The following is a 22,085-nucleotide window of genomic DNA, read 5'->3' as shown; positions in this document are numbered from 1 at the left end:
GTCAATTGGTAGATTACAAGTAGGAAAGTTACATTCATCTGTGGGAAGTTATCATCCAGCCCTCTCCCAGAAAAATGAAATATCCTAGGAAATATGGAAAAGGCAGAATATTTCTCTGGATGTGAAAAGAAAGAAACATGTTTAAAAGACAGAATAGCTGCCTGTAGCTTCCTGTCCACCCCCTTTGTCAATGGGCCATTAAGACGGCCAAGCTAGTCCCTTTACATAATAAAGGCTTCTCCACTGCAGCCCCAGGGGAGATGGGATTAAACCATGATAATATTGGCTCTTTACTCAACTGACCACATGGCATCTGAGAACTCAACCAAACCTGGATTCAAAACGCAGCCTAGAGAGTTGCCCCTGCATGGCCCTATGGGAGTCTGACAATCAATAAGAATACATTTCTTACGCAGGAACAGGAAACAGAGAGGTGGGACTGAACAGGTTATAAAAAGCCTAGCTAGCCCCTTCCTCAGCCCTTCACTTCTTCTCCACCAACATTGAAGCATGAGATCACCTTTTCTGTTCAGGACTCAAGCCATGTGGTCCTATCCACCAATAAACCATCTTTCCAAGCAGCCTCCATGTCTCCAGTCTCTTTTTCCCCACTTGGAGCTGAACCCAGAAGGACATTTCTTTCAGCACTTCCAGATAGGGTGAACATATAACTACCATCATCATCTGATCATATGAGAAGTTGAAGCCCTAGCTCCCATATGGAGGTCAATATTGTTGTATATCTTCAAGATGCATTAAGAATATTTTCTGTATATTCCTCCTCAACTCTTTATGATTACTGGTAAGTAAATAAAATTAAATGCAATTTTAAGAGAAAGTGAGAAAATGGATGGGAGTGGAAAAATCACCACCAAAAAGTGGATACAGTTAAAGCAAAATAAGAGCTTTTCATGGGGTATCCCTACTTTACCCTTGCCTTACCACAGTCTTCAAAAATCCAAATGTGACCTCTCAAATGTTAGGCTGAATTTCTAGCATCTCTGTTCAGAAAGAACAGAAGAAAAAGAAGAACTTCCCCTAAGAACACAGCAAGCAGTTGCCTGTCAGAATTGAAAATCTAGTACTGGCTTGGTGGACAAAATAGTTTTGACTGGTATAAAAATATCCGCTTATGTTATATAACTTTCCTAAATTATTTGCAAAAAGCCTCAATGACTGTTTTTCATTGATAGTGGAAGCCTTATATCTCACCTATCCAGGATTGAAGATAGTCTCCTTATGGTAGAGATGACCATCTTTGCTTTCTGTGTGACATATCTAATGCAGACGCCAAGCATCTGAATGCAACATCTACCTATGTAGTTACTTAACCATAATGTTAGGTTAATCAAGTTGAAATGTTTTTGATTGAGTTACAGCCATATTCTAAAAGGTCTCATAAATTAAAGTGCAAGTTTAATTCCAATAAGAGTTACAGTTCTTTCTCAAATAAATGATTCAGCTGCATAAAAAGAAAGTCTTCCTAATATATAACTGATGGATTGTTGCATACCCTAAAAGAAATGCTCTATAAAATAAATTTTGACTTGGGTCTAGCTATGCAATAGCTTTTGTAATTCCTTGATAGAGAAATTGCATGTGTTTGATGTGCTAAACATCCAATGCTTTTCCCCTTGTGTCTACAGTTGCTCTTTCTGAACCAATGTTTCTTTCCCTTAGGTTTTTGAATAGCTTATCTAGCTGGACATAACTCCATACAGGTAGAGAGAGGAATAGATGGATTAAGAAATCTGATTTAAAAGGCAATAATTTTACTGTAACATAAACTGGCGTGTGAATTAGAATTTCAAAAGTAAATAAAGGAATAGAAACCTATATGAACAAAGAATGTTCTTTCTGCGCCAACCCAAGAAGCTCAAACTGCCCATGGAGCTGCTGATACAGTTCTACAGAAGAATCATCAAGTCTGTCACCTCTAAAATGGTCTGGTTTGGTTCTGCAACCCAACAAGACAGACACAGATTTCAGAGGATAATTAGAACTGCAGAAAAAACAATTACTGCCAACCTGCCATTGAGGACCTGTATACTGCATGAATCAAAAAGAGGGCCATGAAAAAATTTACAGACACTTCGCATCCTGGACATAAATTGTTTCAACTTCTAACCTCAAAACGACCCTATAGAGCACTGCACACCAAGACAAACTAGACACAAGAACAGTTTTTTCCCCGAACGCCATCACTCTGCTAAACAGATAATTCCCTCAACACTGTCAAACTATTCACTAAGGTTGCATTACTATTACTATTAGTCTTCTATCATTCCTACCACCCATCTTCTTCCACTTATGACTGCAGGACTGTAACTTTTTGCGTGAATCTTTACGATTTACAAGTATAAGCCGAGTTTTTCAGCCCACTTTTTGGGCTGAAAAAAGCCGCCTCGGCTTATACTCGAGTCAGTGAAAAATTTGCCCGAAATGGAGGAGAAAAAGGGGTGGGGCCATGCCGCTGGGTGACGCTCGTGAATGGCCCGGCGCCCCTGTGAGTTTCCCCTCCCTCTGTGTCAGTTTGCCGCGGAGCGCGCACCGCACCATCCCCCCTCCTCACGTTCTAATGTAATGCAGGGCTGTCTTACGATTCCCCTTCCTCCCCCTCCTGCCGCTCTGCAACGATGTCCCACCTCCTCCTTGTTATGGCAAGCAGCCACATAGCGATGTCCCACCTCCTCTGGTACAGTGATCCAATGATAGGAATCATTGTGCCGTGTGTCATAGGAGGTGGGACATCGCTCCCACGGCTGCACGGGACATCATCATCACAGCGGGACATCAGCATCATGAGGTGAGTGAAGTATTTCATTGAATACACCGGTATTGTGTGATAATAATTTGTTATTGGTATCTATTTTTATTTTTGAAATTTACTGGTAGCTGCTGCATTTCCCACCCTAGGCTTATACTCGAGTCAATAACTTTTCCAGTTTTTTGTGGTAAAATTAGGTGCCTCGGCTTATATTTGGGTCGGCCTATACTCGAGTATATACGGTATATTGATATTGATTGTTTCCTGATTCCTTATTTGTACCCTATGACTATCATTAAGTGCTGTACCTTATGATTCTTGATGAATGTATTTTGTCTTTTTATGTACACTGAGAGCATATGCACCAAAGACAAATTCCTTGAGTGTACAATCACATTTGGCCAATAATGAGTTCTATTCTAAAAAAAAAAAAAAAAGAATGGCTGGGTGAGACATAGCCTTGTGGGCACTCAGCATCCAACAACCCTTTGCAAGAGGTAACATGTCAAGATAAACAATGTTATCATCAATTCTGGGGTATCTATTGCATAAAACTTTCTAATTTATATACATAATTGATTTTAATAGAAGAAGCAGAATCAGGGCCCCAATAATGGCGATTTTATCATGTGTGAAAGTAGATTAACCCAGCTACACTTATAGTAATAGATATTTCTTGTGCACTAGAGGCAGGGTTGATGTAAATCAGCCTTGCATAAACTGAACTGCAAAGCCAACTATGCTTTACTACCATATAAGGCAGTTGCCAAGAATGTTGTAAATCTCTTGGGGCTGCTTGTTTGGAATTGCAAAAGGTTGCCCAGGATCTTCCTACTAGCAATATACAATTTACAATCTTAATTCCACTGGTAGTGCTTAAATTGTGCAGGCATAGAGAAATGGGGGCACTTTCAACTTTCCATTCATCCAGTTCATCAAAAGACACAGTAGCTGCCTTGTAGTTGCATTTGGAAGACTTACTAAACCGCAAACTAGTCGATCACATTTGAATACAGCATGTGGTACAAAACCAGACTTAATAAATTCCTTAGGAAAAGCCCCAAAACAGAGCTCATGAGTAAATAAATTTCAATTTAGATTGTGTTGTACACTATTTGCATTAAGCAAAAAAGGTTGGAAGAATACAAAGAGGCCTTGATAGTGAATGGAATGGGGACAACTATCAGAGGAGACCTCCCAAGAGGGCAAAAGACACAAAGGATTTTTGTGATGTCACAACATGTTGCATTGTCATGTCACAACATAATGCCCAGAACTTAAGCATTTACATCATGATATGAGAATGCATTTTTGGGGTGTGTGTCATTTTTCTGCCTTCCCAGTTTGAAGTATATGCCTATGACAACCATGATGGAATAACCTCATCATGGTTTTGACTGTGCTATAAGCTTCATCTGGAATTATGTGATTCATTGATTGGAGTTAGGTGTAACATGAAAACCTGAGAAAAGCAATTAAAAAAAGATCTATCTACATTGGAATTTAAGTAACCATTTTGTCTTTAAGTTTGAATATCCTGTCCAGAACTGTTATGGGATTGTTAAAAAAAATTGTGGGGGGGAATGGTTCCCCACTTCTGCAAACAAATCCCGGGATTAAATTCTAATGAGTTTGGGCTCTAGTTGAGTTCAGAAGGCAAACAAGTCACTGTGTTACTTTAAAATGCTGAAATTATAACTATATAAAAAAGGAACTAGCCACAGTATTTTGTAATCAGAGTAACAAAAGAGTAATAAAATGATACTTTTTAATATAGCAGATTGCAGCTTTCATTTCATCATGCGAAATCAAAAAAATCATGAGGATGGAAGAAGAACTGTGCACCTCAGCACTTGCCCAGGAAGAAGCAAACAGAACAGCTGGAAATGAATCATTGAGGAGTGCAGGTATGTTCCAGAGTATGAATTTTATGCCATTTAGATCAGGGGTCTCCAATTTGGCAACTTTAAGAATTGTGAACTTCAATTCCCAGAATTCCTCAATCAGCCAAACTCATGTCGTCACAGCAGCGTCACATGATGCATCGGGACTTCCCTTCCCCCCCCCACTTCGCTAAACTAGGCAAGTGATACATCCGGCCCACAGACCAGGAGTTTGACAGCCCTGATCTTGACCTCTGATCTAGATCATTGTGGACTTGTATTAAAATAAGAATTCAAAAGGTGGTAATAGGTACACAGTAAATTATGCTGATAAAATAACCAGAGATCAGTTTGGGGTAGGATTGTGTGACAGCTGAATGAGATCCAAGAAAATAAGTTATTCACTTAAATAATATGAATCTGGAATACGTTTGAAAATTGCAAATAAATTTAATGGACAGACAAGGTTATTTATCAGTGCTTTAAAGCAGTCTTTCAGCCTCAGCAACTTCAAGATATTTGGATCATCTCCCAGAATTCCGCAGCTAGCCATGGGGATTGAAATCCATACATCCTACACTTGTTTAGATTGAGAAACAGAAGCTTAAACTATTTGAAATTTAGCAAGAGAAATTTGGATTACCTAAAATTGCAGAACAGCTGTATATTCAGTTACCATGTCTTGTAAACATCTTGTTGTGTCCAGGAATTCTGTTGCTTTTTGGGACTCACTGGGACAGTTTTAAAAATTGTCTCTTAGTATTCTTGTAAACTCATTGTCAAGATTGAACTGCTTTGCTTCTTTCCAATCTTATTGTTATTCAACTTGCCAATGAACTGGAGGGAGGGAAGGAATAGAATGCTGAGATTTGGTGCACAGATCAAGGTCACCACTGCACATGCTTGAGAAGGAGGTGAATGGTTCCCATAACAAAAGGATGTCTCATAACTGGACAGTGTGAACATCCTGGGGTGGGGTGTGGGGGGGGGGGAAGGAAGCTATTGTTTAACTAAGCAAGTATTTGCATGGGAAAACCAGAGCTGGTTTTGATTCTTCAATACCAAAATGGTGTATCCAATAAAATTTTACTTTTGGCAATTCAAAGCTCTCGAGAGTATTTCGATATTTTGAGTCCTCTAGTCCAGTTTCATTTACAATTGGAAATCCCTGGCTTTGATAATATGTATCTTAGTTATCAGCATAACATCTCTAAACATTAAAATCTTGCCTAGGTACAGCTTCATCTGTGTGTCTGTGTATTGTCTAGATTTTCTTCCAAGAATCAAAATCTTCTTATTTTATAGCTATAGTCATCATCTCTTTACTACATAACCTTTTCTCTGTTTATTTATACTAGTTCACTTTATCTGCTGACATTATTTTGGTATTGTTTGGTACTGTTTTAATATTCATCAGTACGCTTAATCCATAGTTCTTCTCTTTCTCTTTACCCATTTTTTATTTTTATAAAGTACTCTGGAAGTGGAGAATTATAAGAAAGGAAGAAGGAAAGATCAGAATAATCCCATATAAGGAATAAAAGATTAATTAAGGGGGAACCAAACACTAATTTGTAATTAGTTCTGTAGCTATACTGATCAGGGAAGAATATCCTGTAGAGAAGCTGGAAAGTTAAACTGTTAATTTATCTCTCTGTATATCTCTGCTTCTGCCTCTGCCTTTCATATATATGTATGTAAATCTCTCTCTCTCTCTCTCTCTCTCTCTCTCCCTCCCTCCCTCCCTCCCTCCCTCCCTCCCTCCTTCTCTCTCTCTTTCTCACTCACCGTGACTCGTTGAGGCTTCTTGCAGGGGCCATTTTGTGTGAAGTCCTACTGCTTCTGCATTGTGTGTAAGTCATTGTGTCAGAGTCAGTTGTGTAGCTTTTGTGTTAATTTTGTGTAAAGTGTGATAATTGGTTTTTGAGCTCTTTGTGGCTCTGTGAGGTTCCTGCTTGTTGTTGCAGGGACCATTTTGTGTGCTTTTGTATTGTGTATGAGTCAGATGTGTGATTTTTGTGTTGTTTATGTGTGTGAAGTTTGAAAGTTGTTTTTTGAGCTCACCCAGTCACATGATCACCAAGCCATGTCGCAAGCCACGTCCACATAACCAGTCGGGAACATTTTTAGATTTCCCCACTGTATGTATGTATGTATGTATGTATGTATGTATGTATCTATCTATCTATCTATCTATCTATCTATCTATCTATCTATATCTATCTATCTATCTATCTATCTATCTATCTATCTATTGTCTTTGTTTCTACTTACATTTATAGATATAAAGAGGCAAAAGACTCTTTCAGAACCAGTGCAGCTGCCTATTCAGACTAGGGATTAGTGCTAAGGATAGGTTTGTGTAACTTGGGTAAACTATGGTTCAGCTAATTTATGGTTTGTTTATGGTTCAGCATGTCCTGTGAATCCAGAAAACCATGGTGTGTTGTATAGATCTAGCTTAAATTTCTGATGTCCTATAGGAGCAAGGATGTGAGGAATGAAAGAAAATGAAAGAATTCCAATTCCATTGAAGAAGAAGAGTTGAGATTAACTTTCAAAAATCAATATTGGGAATAGTTTGTTTGTCAAAATCTCAATTCTAACTTGCCTCAAATTTCTAAAACCTTCCTCTGATGCCACAATTTTGAACTATCACAGTAACTATATTGGACATTAGAAAATAAAGATTTAAATATTATGACCTCTTTACTATTTTTTATATTTCTTCTGAATGATGGAAAGCACACTGCCCAGCTCCCTAAAGAGAGCAACAGTACCAAAAGAGTTAGAATATAATTAAACCTTGTGTAAAAAGAATGATCTGTTTGGTGGATTTATGTCCCATGATATGATGAAGTAGACTTAAATATTCAGGAGGATTAGCAATAGAGCTGCCTTCTGGGAAAAAGATTTCTGGAACAATGGTTGATTGAAGACTAATATGAATGCACTTCTTCCTGGTTTTAATTAATTAGGTTTCATTGACCTACTCAGCCCTTGTCTAAACAAAATAATGGCCTTGCATGCCTTATTAATCAGTACCTTGAATTCAGAAATATCTGTCCCACTCATGTCTACTTTTAGAGTGTATGTTTGCTCCTTGCCCTCCCTTGCTAATCTCACACAGCTCTGAACACCTAAGTAAAGGTAGATCTTTAGTAGAAGATAAGAGGACCAATTCAACTCTCCCTTTCTTCTTAGCACACTCAGGAGTCCATTAATAAAGGCTCCTGGGATGGCATGATTTGTGATTACTGGCATTAGTTAATGGAGGCTGATAGTCTGCCAAAACCTGTGTTGTTTGATTTATATATAAAATTACGATCATATAAAAATGATTGATCATATAAAAATGATTGAAATTACAGCAAGTGCATTGTGAGACGCAGAGTAAATAGGAGGAACTCTTTAATATATTTTTATAAGCTCTAAAATACTTATGACATCAGAAAGAAGAAGGCTAAAGAACATGGTGTGAGGCTATTGCTTACTTCTACTCTGCTTCATAGAGACTGGTTTATCAATAAAGGAGAATATCTGTAACTCAGGACCGAAACAGCGGGCCCTTGATGCTCTTTGACCTTGGCTGATTTCTTGCAGGCATTTCATTACCCAACTAGGTAACATCATTAGTGCTAGAAGTTGATTTTCCCCACACTGGTTGATGCAAGCGCAGCATCTGGATTGTGGTGCGATTTCCCTCCCCCTCTCTGTGGGATTTATTTACTATTTTGATGTGTTTGTGTTCTTGTACCTTAGGCAGATGCCTTGGCATGTGGGATAATCTTACCTGTTGGCTGTCTACTTCCATTGGACAAACTGTTAGTGCACCCTGTCCCCAAGCCTTTCAAATAGTCACTGGACAAACAGGTAACATGAAAACTATGATTTAATGGTCACACACATTTTCAAAGGTTTGGGGAATTACTTTAGGTTTTTGGAACTGAAGGAGTTAGGCTGTCAGCATTCTGAGTAACGCACCCATTGAAAGCATAACTCCAAGGCAAGTAGATTCCCTAAAGGATATGTTTATTGGATACATCATATCAGCACAGCTGGTGAAAACCAACTCTGAAAGTTCCCATGGTTTTCACCTAATTAAAAGAATAATACCCCCCTCCCTTGTGTCATCAGTCACATTGTCCAATAAATATGGCTGGCCAGCTCCTCTCCTCCTTCACAAGGCACCTGTTATGATGACCTTTGTTCCCACAGGAAAACTTTTTATTTTGACTGCAAGCTGGGCTATCTACTTCCCCCCTCCCCTTCTTTCTCAGACTTCATGGCAACTGTGAGGCAGGACAAGATGGCTTCAGCCAGGCTCACTTCAGAATTGACATAGCCTACTTTTCAAACTGTATTGGACCAACTTCTGTTCTTATATAAAGTATATTTTTTCATCCCCAAAGCCCAGGACACCATAGTTGCTCATTTTGGGCACAAAAACACTGTAGGTTGCGCTCTGAGAGTTGCATTAAAAAAGCAAAACAGTAACAGGTCCAAGGATTTGCTTGCTTTCTTGCTTGTTTATTTCCTACAAGACTCAAAGTGACTCTTGGTAGTTGTCTAGGCCACTGCACAGCTGTAAACCTTCTGTGTGGTCTTGTGTGTATCTTTGTTTTAGCTCTGGATTCCTATTTAAAAAAATAAAATAAAGTAGATTATTTTTAAGAAAATAATTTCCTTAGCAAAGGAAATGGGAAGTAATGTTAGACCTTTTTATCACATTATAATCAATATTTGCTTTAATTTAACAATAAAATCAAATAATTTAGATTGTATATTGAAAACTACACTTTCCTCTTATTTATAGTCCACTGCTTACCGTAATTTATCGGGGGGTTTTCCCTGTTCTTCTTGTTGCAATACAGGGTTTATGTATCGTAATTGCACCAGAGAAGGCTGGTCAGAAAAATATCCCAAACCATATATTGCTTGTGGCTTAAATGCCAAACAACTTAATGCCCCTATAACTGAGTGGGAATCTAAGGTGAGTTCACCTCTTCAGCTATAATATTTCTGCATGTGATAGAAAGTCCTTTATACAAGCTCGAAAATTGGTCTAATATTTGATCCTTGTGTAGAGCAGTGGTGGGATTCAAATAATTTAACAACCGGTTCTCTGCCCTAATAATTTCTTCCAACAACTAGTTCACCAAACTGCTCAGAAAGTTAACAACCGGTTCTCCCGAAGTGGTGTGAACTAGCTGAATCCAATCACTGGTATATGAGCACCAACAAAAAAAAAAAGAGGAAAAAAAAGGGGGGGGAGTTAAAATATTTTCTGAATGTGTAAAAAGCATATTCAAATTTTTCAGGTGTATAAATTAGCTCTGAATATGCAAAAAATGGCATGTACATATACTGAGGTCTGGCCACTGTTTAGCATTCACAGAAGAAAGTTAACATAAGAAGAATACTTCTGTACCTACGTCAGTAATATCACCACGGATGCAAAATTGCTGTTTCAAGACAACAAACTCAACTTCAGAAAAAGATAGTGTTGCTGTTTCAGCTCTATTGGAGGGATATTCTTGGCTCTTCCAGCTTTCCATCTTCTCATAGCAATAGCACTTAGATTTTATGTATCACCACATAGTGCTTTTACAGCACTCTCTAAGCAATTTACAGAGTCAGCATATTGCTCCCAACAACCTGGGTCCTCGTTTTATCAACCTCAAAAGGATGGAAAGCTGAATCAACCTTGAGTCTCATCAGGAGGCTCTGGGTAGAGTTTGCCTGCAATACTGCATTCTGACCAATGCGTCAGCAAGGCTCATAAAGATCTGAGATCCTAGCACCATGCTGTTATGATTGGAAGAACTCCAAATGCAGACTTATTATCACATCGGCATTGGGAATGGTGAAGGCCACAAGGATTGCCACCATGGCAAACACAGACTTTTTGAACGGCATGGATCTGAAGAGGGAGAGAGGATGTAGGCAGTCAGTGATTGGCTGTCAAGTGACCTCTAATTGGCTGACTGTTTTTTCTGCTCAGCTATTGGACAATAGCAAGCAGTAATTGATGGGAGATTCTCTGTGAACTCTGTACTGCCCTATACTACCTAATATTCTGTATAGGTCTGAAAATAGCTTGAAGCCATCTCATTCAGTAGGTGCATTTTAAAGTGGGTTCAGAAGGATTGGTAGATCAGAAAAACTACTTGCCTGGAAATGTCCTATATCTCTGAAATATATTGTTTTTGCTGATACAATTGCACTCAGTTGACCTCGTGGAACTGGATTTTCTCTTGGCGCACTGAAGAATTGGGTTCAATGAAACACACTGAAGGATAAATAGAGTGCCAACCTGACCAATTTAGCTCGAAACTCACCAATTTAAGAGCTCATGGGGCACCCATATATCTGTTCCTCAAACTTTGAAGAAGGATTCAACTTCCCTAAACCTACAAGTTTGAAACACGGATGTGCAAATGGATAGGTAGGTCACACAGGAAGGGCAGGAATACATATTCTCTTTTTTGTCTCATTAGTGAATTATGCCCTTTGAAGGAGGAATTGGATCAAGCCTTTGTTTTTGACACTCTACTTAATTACAGAATAGATTACTACAGCAGCTTTCATGAAGGGCTGTCCTGGCAGACTGCCTGAAAATTTAAGTTACTTGAGCATGCTGCCAACAGACTGAGATCAGAAGTGCAATATACAAACAGTGGGATGTCATCATCATTTGTTTCCTTGCCCTCTTTTAAGCAGGCCCAAGAGAGTTTTATTTTTGCAGTCATTTAATGGGCTCTTTTATTCTCAGTGGTTGTGTTTTAAGAGGCTGATTTTATTTTGCAATTAAGTTCCTTTGCAATTGTTGTGCACAGGCGCTAAGCATTTTATATTCCGTTTAAATAGGTGTAGAGAGGTGGGATATAAAATCCAAGGAACAAAGATATTTTATTATCATTACAGAAAATGTATTTTTGGGGGTTACTTTCATCTTTAGTCTATAAGTGCTTATTCCTTCTGCTTGGCTACTTGGATTCAGAGACAATAGAACTGCTGCATGTAAGAAAAATAATTGTAAATAGCAACACCTAGTGATCCAATTTAGTACTGCACAATTCAACAGCCTCTTTAATACATGCCCTTTCAAAATGTTGGAATGGCAGAATGTGATTTCTTTGGGGCTCAATTTAATGTGTGAACATGACATTATGATTGGTAAGCCAAGGTTTACAATTTAGAGTTATGTGTAAACTCAGTCACTTTGGCTTTTTTGACACACCATGGCTAATCATGGTCTAGCAACATGGATGAATACTTATGTGACTTCAGTAGGAATCAATGATATGAGGCATGTTGTTCACACGACCCTCAAAGCCGTGGTGGAATTCAATTTTTTTTACTACCAGTTCTGTGGGTGTGGCTTGATGGGCGTGACATAGCTTGGTGGGTGTGGCTTGGTGGGCGTGGCAGGGGAAGGATACTGTAAAATCTCCATTCCCACCGCACTCCAGGGGAAGATTACTGCAAAATCCCCATTTCCTCCCAATCAGCTGGGGCTCGGGAGACAGAGAATAGATGGGGCGGGGCAAGTCAGAGGTGACATTTACCGGTTCTCTGAACCAGTGGTGGGTTCCTCCTGGTCCGGCCGTACCGGTACTAGCTGGGAGCAGCGACAGTGTACAGGTACAGTGGCTTGTTTTGCCCCCCCTGCCCCCCTGCCCACTTTCTATACCTGTTTTTAAAGCAACCAGCCAATTGCGCACGTGCGCACAGCATGTGGCACTTGCACGAGCCCCAACGAGCAACTGGGTGTCTCAGGTGTGGTAGATTGTGCATGCATGTGCAGCGTGTGTGCACAAACAGGACGTGTGGCCCCGTGAGTAGCGTACCGGTAGCGACAGTAAGAGCAACCCACCACTGCTCCGAACTACTCAAAATTTCCATTACTGGTGCTCCAGAAGTGGTCAGAACCTGCTGAATATCGCATCTGCCTCAAAGTCAACATCTAATTCACGTAATGCAACAACAGATATATGATTCTGGTCTAGTGTAATATGTATATTCCACTCCTGATTTACATATGCTAAAAGGAATTATACACCTGGCTGGGGATATTTCTTCATTTTGTTCCTCCCATATTTTCAATCAAGCTGAGTTCTGCCAGAGAATTTGCAGAGAAAGTCATTTGTCTCAATTCAGTTTATTGCAAATAAAAGTTACATTACTATGATTGTTTTTTTTTTAAAGCAACATTGAAAAGCTGCTTGCATGAATATAACTCCTATCTGAAAAAAATTATCCTTGGATGTCTTCTTACAGGTATCTTTTCTAATGAAATTGGAGACCGTGTACACTGTTGGAAGCAGCATCTCCCTCATAGCTCTGGCAGCAGCCTTGGGCATTTTAGCTTCTTTTCGGTGAGGAAGAATTATCCATATATTTCTTCCCTTTCCTTTGTTTATCGTTTAATAGCCCACATGAATATGCCTCTGTGTATTAAATGATGTGAAACACTGAGATACTGTGAATCTTGTTCCATTTATTGGTGAGGTTGGGAGTGGAGAAATGATGAGAATCAGAGATCTGACAATGCTTTCCCATGATATGTTCAGAATGTGCCATCATACTGCTTCATCTGCTTTTACTTGATCGTATGATACTGCATTTAACTTGTTGAGTGGATTCTGTATTTTTATACCATGTTTCCCTTGTGCAAGAAAGTAACATATTTTACAGTTCTCAGTTTTACCATACAGATGCCCAACTAGATTGCAGGATGTAGCAGAGCTCATATGATCTCAAGAAGGGTTGAGATTCAAAGAGTACTTGGCTGTGACACTGCCAGAAAATTCCAGGGCTAAATTGGGAAATTGGTTTTTTTAAAAAAATCCTGAAAGTAGGCAGTGGCAAACTGTATTTTACGGAGTATAAGACGCACCTTAATTTTTGGGGAGGAAAATAGGGAAAAAAAATTCTGTCTACCAGGTATTCATCTGGCTAGCGTCCTTAGTCTGGTCAGCTTCAGCGCATAAGTTTGCTGGTTTTCAGCACGCTTTTTATCCCCTGGTTGGGGATTAAAAAACAGCTTCTAAAGCAGGGCTGATCGTTGGAGAGAGAACCAATGAGAAAAGCAGGCAAAGCACGGAGGATCACTTCACTAATTAGCACCTCTTTAGGGCTGAGAAAAAACTTCGAAAAAGCTACTTTTGGAGTATAAGACCCACCCAAATTTCCAGCCTCTTTTAGGAGGGAGGGAAGTGTGTCCTTATACTCTGAAAAATATGGTATATGTATGTGTCTGTGAACTCACCCTAGTCCAGCTGAATTCATTTGAGTTTTTACCCTCAGGAATAAGCCATCTGATAAATCCATACAATTTTTTTTATTTAATTAAGTAGATTTTTATGGCTGCCTGACTCGCACAGAGTGACTCTAGGAGGCGTCCAGCATTGAAAATCAACATTTTAAATTTAATCAGCATATCGATTGAATGTTTAATCAACATTAAATATTAAGCTAGAGTGGCAATGTGCTCATCTTGGCATATAATTGGGATCTAGGCAATATGTTCTCCCTTACATGTAGTCCCCAGTGCCATTAGTGAATCCGTTCAGGCAGGAAGACTTGGAAAGATGTCTGGCTGAGATCTTGAAAAGCCTGCTGCAGATTAAAGCAAATTATTCCAAGCAGTATAAACAATAGTAACAATTCTTCTTTCTTTGCTGTTTTGTAAATGATATGCCCTGACAATATACTGTATTCAAAATGTTTATGAATATATTAAAAAAAAGTAATGATCTCTTTTTCCTAAACCTTCATGTGGCTGATCAGAATACCTATTCTAATCCTGCATAATGCCTGGTTTTTCTCCTTTTGAATAGGAGACTCCACTGTACAAGGAATTACATCCACATACAGCTTTTTGCTTCTTTCATCTTAAGGGTGACTGCAAACTTTATCAAGGACCCTATACTGTCAGAGGACACGGATGATGCTGTCTACTGTGAATTACATACAGTAAGAAAGTAGACATATACAGCCACTCCGTTCATTAAAGCATCAAAAAAGCTACTTGAGAACAAAAATGGGGGGGGGGGCGGGCAGGAAATCACTTTCATCTCTTTTAAACTCAGAGAAAGTTATTACCACATTGCTTATTCTGGTACCTTTCTCTTGTTTAAATAAGTTGCTGTTTGAGAAATTGTGAGTGTTTAAAGTGGCATAAATTGTGTTTAATTTGCCCTTGATTTTGTGACAGTAACAACTTGATTAAAATCATCAGCATAGATTAATTAGTCATATAAGCTCAGGGGAGAAACATAGGGCAAACTTATTTGTAAACAATTTTGGTTAATTCCTAGTTAATATCAGACTGAAGAAAGTGACGTGTGTTATCTAGAAAAGCTAAGGTAGCAAGATTAGTAATACTTGCTCAAGGTACTGTCTGTCAGCCTCTGCTTTGCTGCTGCTTCGGCTGCCATTGAAACGGGGGAGGGGGGCATGGTATTTGAGAGGGGAATACTAATTGTGCTGGAGGAGGATCCTGGAGTTTGCTGCCTCTCTTGCTGCGCATGCGGAAGAGGTTTTCCGCCAAGGCCAACGGCACCAACATTCCATCTGGGTGATGCCTTTTGAAGTTATCTCACACCTGACACTTGGGAGAATTATGATTGGACTGTAACTGGGATGCCAAGGGGTGGGGAATGGGTTATTCTATATATCAATCGCTTTCGCGCCTAAATAATCAGTCTTTCGCTTTGCTACGCTTCTAATCATTTATAATTAGTAAAAGTACACTTGATTTCTATCAATGGAGTCTCGTGGTTTTCTTTCCTAATTATTTCAATGGAGGAGTGCTGACACTATCCCCTGCAAGAGATCAAATATTTGCAGGAATTGGTCTAATAATCTTGATTATCTTTAGAAGAAATTGAAGCAGAAGCAATTTTACTACTCAAAGGATTCCAGGATTGATACCCGATCCAAATCCTACACTAGCCCATAGCTGGTGGAAAAATAAAAATCCCATGTTAAGAGCTCTTAGGAAATGAATTTAAAAGTATGCAGTAAAATATTCATCCAGTATGAGGACATCAAGGAATGCGGTGGCTCAGTGGCTAAGACGCTCAGCTTGTCAATGGAAAGGTCAGCAGTTTGGCGGTTCGAATCCCTAGTGCTGCGTAACGGGGTGAGCTCCTGTTACTTGTCCCAGCTTCTGCCAAGCTAGCAGTTCAAAAGCAAATGCAAATGTAAAAACGCAAGTAGAAAAATAGGAACCACCTTTGGTGGGAAGGTAACAGTGTTCCATGCGTCTTCAACATTTAGTCATGCCAACCACATGACCACGGAGACGTCTTCAGACAGCACTGGCTCTTTGGCTTTGAAACAGAGATGAGCACTGCCCCCTAGAGTCACAAAGACTAGCACATACAGTATGTGTGAGGGGAACCTTTACCTTTATCTTATGAGGACTTCTGGAACACTCTGGTGGTGATTTTCATATTTCATCAGAATTATGACGTGCTTTTATGCTTCTGCTATGATAACAGAATGCCAGAATGCAGACGGTCTGATCTAGTATGGTTCTTCTAAGGTATTGAGATTAGGGAACTGATAGACCACTGATAAATAAAGTGCAATGGGGTACAGGTTCTCTGGAAAGAAGATAAAACGGAAATAAATAAAACACCTTATTTATAATATTTCTTGTTTCCTCTTCAGGGCAGATGCAAGATGATCATAACCTTTGTTAACTTCTGCATCATGGCAAATTATAGTTGGCTTCTTGTAGAAGGGCTTTATCTCCACAGCCTGCTGGCCATTTCTTTCTTCTCCGACCGAAAGTTCTTCTGGTGGTTTGTGGCTCTGGGATGGGGTAAGCATCTACATAATTACCAGACAAGCATGTTGTCTGGGGATGTTCAGTGACCTATTGCAGAGCCTCAACTTACTCCCCTTGCCTACTTCGTGGCAGTGGTCTCTTAGTTTCCCTCTCCCCTACATTGCTTTTGGGTCACTTTTTCCCCTTTTTGTTTTGCTTCTGGTTTGTTCCTCTTCTTCACCTCTTTGCTCTTCTTCTTTGTCCTGGACTTTTTTGTCCTCTTCCATCTCTTTTCCTGTGCTTGGGGGAGGGGGGAATGAGATTTATGCCCAAGCTCTTGCCACTGATATAACTGAATATGAACCTGCAAACAGGTATACATCATTCCCTCCAAATATGATGCTATAGAGGAATGTTGGATTGTAATTCCCATCACCTTTACCCATCACCCTTATTGTTTGTGCAACACTCAGCTGTGAAAGCAGGAAAATTGTCTTCATGGGTAAGGATGTTTTGAAAGGTTATGTATTTCTGTGCACTTCAGCTTTTTGTTAGGTGTGTTGGGTCCATCCTTCTTTTATTTTTAGGCAGATCCATTTTTCCTTTTCATAAGGTTATTAGACTTTGTTATTGTTATTCAAAATGTTCAGCTAACCTAAGCTAACTTTTCTTCTACATTAAGAATAGGCACTAACCACGGAATTGTTTTCTCTGTTGCAGGTGCTCCAAAGTTATTTGTAATTGCATGGGTCATAGCCAGACTATTACATGAAAATGCTGGGTAAGCACATTTTCCAAACTCAGTAGTCTGTTTGCAAATCATGCTAAGACATGGTTGGGTCCAACTGTGATTTACTGAATAAAGCAGAATACTAAAGTATCGCAAGTGTGAAAAATGTGCCATCAAGTAATGTTTTGATCCTGAAAAAAATGGCTCTGGATATTCTGGAAGTGATCTATCCTCAAAATAAGCCCGAATTTGTCCAGAACAGCTTCTGGATCACTTCTGTAATATTTGAAACCATCTATTTTGTGATACCTAGAATTGGTTTTAGGGTTTGACTGTTTTGCAGCAGAACTCTTTTTTAAGTTATAGAATGGCAGGGTTCATGTTGGTTTGCCAAAACTAAACAAATCACATATTATGGCTGAGTGTAAACATTATCCTGTTTTCCCCAAAATAAGACTGCCCCAGATAATAAGCCCAATCAGGCTTTTGAGCGCATGCACTAAAATAAGCCCTTCTCCAAAAATAAGCCCTCCCTTAAAATATTGTAACACAGTAGCAGCCATGAGGTGACTATGCTCACCACCTCCTGCACCTCAAAAATAATAAGACCTCCCTGAAAATAAGACCAAGCGCTTATTTCAGGGGTCCAAAGAAAATAAGGGGAAACAGGGTATGTATTCATGTTTCTCCTCAATCCACAGTATGAGTAGTTATTGGTTTAAAATCTGGTTTTTTTGTTTGTTTGTGAAGTGCTCAGAGATTCTGAGAAAAGAAAGGAATTTTGCTATTCGGTTAGAGAGATGAGCCCTTAATTTAAAAAAACCCAGCTCTTATATTCCACTTTCTGAATATCATATCTGCTTCTCTCTGATGGGTTCTGAGCATGACAATTTGATAATTATTTTGAAAACAAACAAGAGTGCTTTGTGAGATAGAGGAGAAGCATGGGCTTTGTGCAGTTATACCAAACTGGCCTTTTAAACAAACTTTTGTAGAAAGGAGTGGCAATTTTGTAGAAGTGCTGTTGGAATATACAGACTGATTAGAAAGGAAAGGAAAGGAAAGGAAAAGAAAGGAAAGGAAAGGAGACAGAAAGAAGTGGGTTCCACGTTCCATGGTTGGACAGAGTAACTGCCATTTATTTTATTTATTTATTATGAAATTTATATGCTGTGCACCTCCCAGTTCAAGGCAACGCTGGGCAGCTATCAACAAGGCTACAACATTTGTCTAAATCCCTAGAATTCTCATTTAAGAATTCACCTTTTACAAAAAGACAGCTCCCATCCCTCTTAATGATGGATAATGTTCAAGTTAATCCGGTTTCAAAGCATTTTCATATCTGTTGAATAGATACCACAGGGAGATATGTTTTCTGCTGCTAGCTACTTGTCCTGGAACTCACTTTTATTAATGAAGTAAAATAACAAGTTTATTTCAGTGATAGTGATCTTACCCTCTGTTTGGATTAATCTAGCTACCCAGGCACAAGCAATCGGTTATTTGGCTCCATTTGGATCCTTCTGCTCGGCTAAACAGATTCAACATTATTTAGCATTTCATCAGATGCCGAGATCCCGTCTTCTTGTTGCCAAACACATCAACCCAGATTTTTAGCCTGAGTTTTTGAAGAAGCAATACACCAAATGATAGCATGGCACATATTTTGGACTGACAACATGCAGCACAATTTGGCAATGCTCTCAATGGGTTATTTAGCTATCAGGGCTAGCAGGAGACCTTAGCTGAATCAACAGATTATATAGAGTTCATTATGGTCACTTAGAACTGTTCTGTGAGAACATGACATTTTCAGGAGTTTTTTGCACTATAATTACAGGTGTAGCAGTTATTATTTGCATTTCTTAGCATGATAAAATAAAAATACAGACTTTTTTTTAAAAAAACCAGCTATTTTATTTTCTTTTAGCAAAAATGGCAGTTAAATCCCTTAAAATATGATCTATACATTTACTTTGTGCCTTCGAGTCAGCGCAGACTCTGGGACATTGCTTGGACAAGTCCCTACAATTTTCTTGGCAAGGTTTTTCAGAAGTGATTTGCCTTTTGCTTCCTTCCTAGGACTGTGAAAGAGGGACTGGCCCAGGTTTACCCAGCTGGCTTTGTGCCTAAAAAGTGTGAGACAAGACCTCATTGTCTTCCACCAGATGCCTTAACTTCTACACTAAACTGGCTGTTAAAACATGATCAGTGTACTGCAATGCATGCCATTATGTTTTTTGGTTTGGAGAATTTTCCATCCAATAGGGTGAGATTTTGCAATGCTCATATTCAAAGGAGGCTGCATTCCAGTTCAGAAATTGGGAAATGAATCAAATGTAGCAAATGAAATAAAAGAAATTGCATTTTGGCAAGTCCTTCAAAGTTATTTTCCCCCAAGAGCTGTTTTAGCTTAAGTTTTTATGATCAAATCAGGACACATAATTTACCTTTTTTAGGGCTCCAGAAAGTTTGGAAAACAATCTCACGGGAGATATAGGTTCTTGGGCAGAGGAGGAGGTATATGTAAAGAATTTCCCTCTGTTCTCACAACAGTCCCATAAGGTACAATAAAGGAGTGTGGCATCTTGCTGGGAAAAAAAGTTACAAATAAAAATCTTTTCTGTGGAAATCTAATTACCCAAGATGGTGTGTGTGAGGGATTTATGAATTGAGTTCATTGATAAGTACTCTACTTTGCTTGATGGTAAAATTCTGCCACTAGTGTTTGGTTACTTTGGCCATCCAAAGTAACATATTCTGGTGTCACAACAATCAAGGGGGTAACTACAGGTTGGTCTCAATTAATGCTGATCATGAAAAATAAAAAAATGGTTGCATTATTCGAATTCACACTTTTCAAAGTGATATTTCTATGGAAAACAGAGTAATTGGTTCCAGCTTAAACCTAGCCAAAATAGGGTAACAAACTTTAACAAGGTTACTAAATATCATTCCTATCTATGTTGTAGATCAATAATCCCCTTAAATATTAAAAATAAATAAATCAAGTGGACAAAAGCTAAGCTAGAGTCTAAGCCCATATCCAAAGCTATCTCCTATATTCTGCTCTGGTTTTCCAAAATGAGCCCCTTCTTTTTTGAACTTTCCCCAAACAGAGCATCTCCTTTTCTTGTTCTGTACACAACAATTAGCATCAAAAACCCTAATGGCAATGGTGTGGCCACCAGTCTTACATTAACTGAATGTTGACTTTCATTAAATGCAACCTGGTATCCATTTATAATTTTCGATTCATACTAATTGTGACATACCTGTACGTGTGCCTGTGTGAACCAGCCTTCAGTTCTACCAAGCAACAGAAAAGTGAAAACCTTGGGTAGTGTAATGATTCCTTGCTTTGCTGCATCACTGCAACTTCCTGAGTTCATCTGCCTTTCAAATCTCCCTTAGAACCAAACTCTCTAGTACAAACAAGACTGTCCCTCTGCTTCACCCTCCCAATGTGCCCTCTTGAATTTTCTAATAATTATATGTGCCTGCTGTAAATTTCTATAGACAGATAGTAAGAAATACCTGATGGTTACATCCTTCCATGAAATATTTATTTCAGAACAGAGTTTTCTAGGATGTTCATCCACCGGTTTTTCTAAATGAGACCCTTTTACTCATTCAACAATTGCAAGTTTGTTTGTTTGTTGTTTTTACAGGTGCTGGGATATGCATCTTACATATGCCCTGTGGCTCATTCAAGGCCCGGTGGTGGCTTCTATTGCAGTAAGTCTACTTCACAGTAATTTCCCAGATAAACTATTTCCCCACTACCAAGTTATAGCAATGTATGTTGTGGTGCTGAGATTATTAGTGTCACCTAGGATAAAGCTTGTACGCTCAACAATGGCTGGGTGATCCTAGAAGATGTAATAAAATGCTGGTGGACGAATGGGATGAGTGTAGTGAAGAACTACCTCCATCTCACTTGTGCTTCCTTGTTTTGTAGATCAATTTCATTCTATTTGTTAATATTGTAAGGATTCTGATGAGCAAACTGCGATGGCCAGATGGAAGAGGCAAGGACTCCAGTCAATACAAGTAAGAAGGCTTCTTTAAACAGCCTCACAAATAAACAACCAACAGCAAACAAAATGACCAGGGGGCGAAGGTTTTCTTTGCTTGCATGCCATGGATCTGTCTAGAAAACTGCCTCAAGGATGATTGCCCCATTATAGTGAAGAGTGATAAACCTATCAATGTTTCTATTTAAGGCACCTGTTCTTATGCTCATCTGTTATTAGGAGCAGAGAATAGAACAGGAATTAGAGATCCAGCTAAGTGACAGAGAACTGCAACTCTTGGTAGAAGGTTAAATGTCAAGTGTACATCATAAAACTATAGGAGGGGATGAACCTACCCTGTTAGCATCAGCCAATATTAAATGGGCTATTATTATTATGTGGTTAATCTTTGGTGAGATTGACAGCCTTTGGGGCTGGTTGGTAGCTCAACAGCTCTAGTCCTAACCAAGGACCTAGGAACTGTTAAGGTAACATCGGAGGATATAAGCTGTTCCAAGTAGGGTGGTTTTTTGTAGAATCAGAATGTTCAAGTCTGATAAATTTAGAATTTTCAAATAGCGAGGTAGCCTTTTAGGTATTGCTCTAAGGGCTCCAATTACAATCGAGACAACACACAATTTCTTTTTCCACAGTCGCTCAACCTCAATTTGCAAGTCCCGGTACTTTGTGATTTTTTTCTTGCTGCTTATCTTCAATTCGCGCATCACCAGGTATTGCAATGTCAATGAACCAAACTTTTTTCTTTTCAACTATTGTTATGTCAGGTGTGTTGTGGGCCAAGTGCCTGTCAGTCTGGATTCTGAACTCCCACAAGATCTTTACTTTTTCATTCTCTAGAACCTTCTCAACCTGATGTTCCCAGTGGTTTTTGCTGTACTCAAAT

The 22,085-nt window shown here is 39.1% G+C and overlaps 1 protein-coding gene across 1 annotated transcript in view; it reads left to right on the top strand.

The window, feature by feature from the left end:
- Window positions 1–22,085, top strand: part of SCTR (secretin receptor) — a 37,937-nt gene that overhangs the window by 5,322 nt on the left and 10,530 nt on the right. Inside the window, exons 2-10 of the mRNA XM_032208904.1 lie at window positions 4,545–4,674; window positions 8,413–8,523; window positions 9,525–9,643; window positions 12,934–13,031; window positions 14,496–14,631; window positions 16,336–16,489; window positions 17,156–17,216; window positions 20,837–20,903; window positions 21,127–21,218. Coding sequence (XP_032064795.1) covers window positions 4,545–4,674; window positions 8,413–8,523; window positions 9,525–9,643; window positions 12,934–13,031; window positions 14,496–14,631; window positions 16,336–16,489; window positions 17,156–17,216; window positions 20,837–20,903; window positions 21,127–21,218 — 968 coding nt within the window. The remainder of the gene's footprint in view (window positions 1–4,544; window positions 4,675–8,412; window positions 8,524–9,524; window positions 9,644–12,933; window positions 13,032–14,495; window positions 14,632–16,335; window positions 16,490–17,155; window positions 17,217–20,836; window positions 20,904–21,126; window positions 21,219–22,085) is intronic.

This window comes from Thamnophis elegans, chromosome 1 (genome assembly GCF_009769535.1).
Source record: "Thamnophis elegans isolate rThaEle1 chromosome 1, rThaEle1.pri, whole genome shotgun sequence".
In the NCBI taxonomy this organism is placed as follows: Eukaryota; Metazoa; Chordata; class Lepidosauria; order Squamata; family Colubridae; genus Thamnophis; species Thamnophis elegans.
Note: the sequence above shows the minus strand (reverse complement) of the source record. Positions and strands in the feature narration are given on the sequence as shown.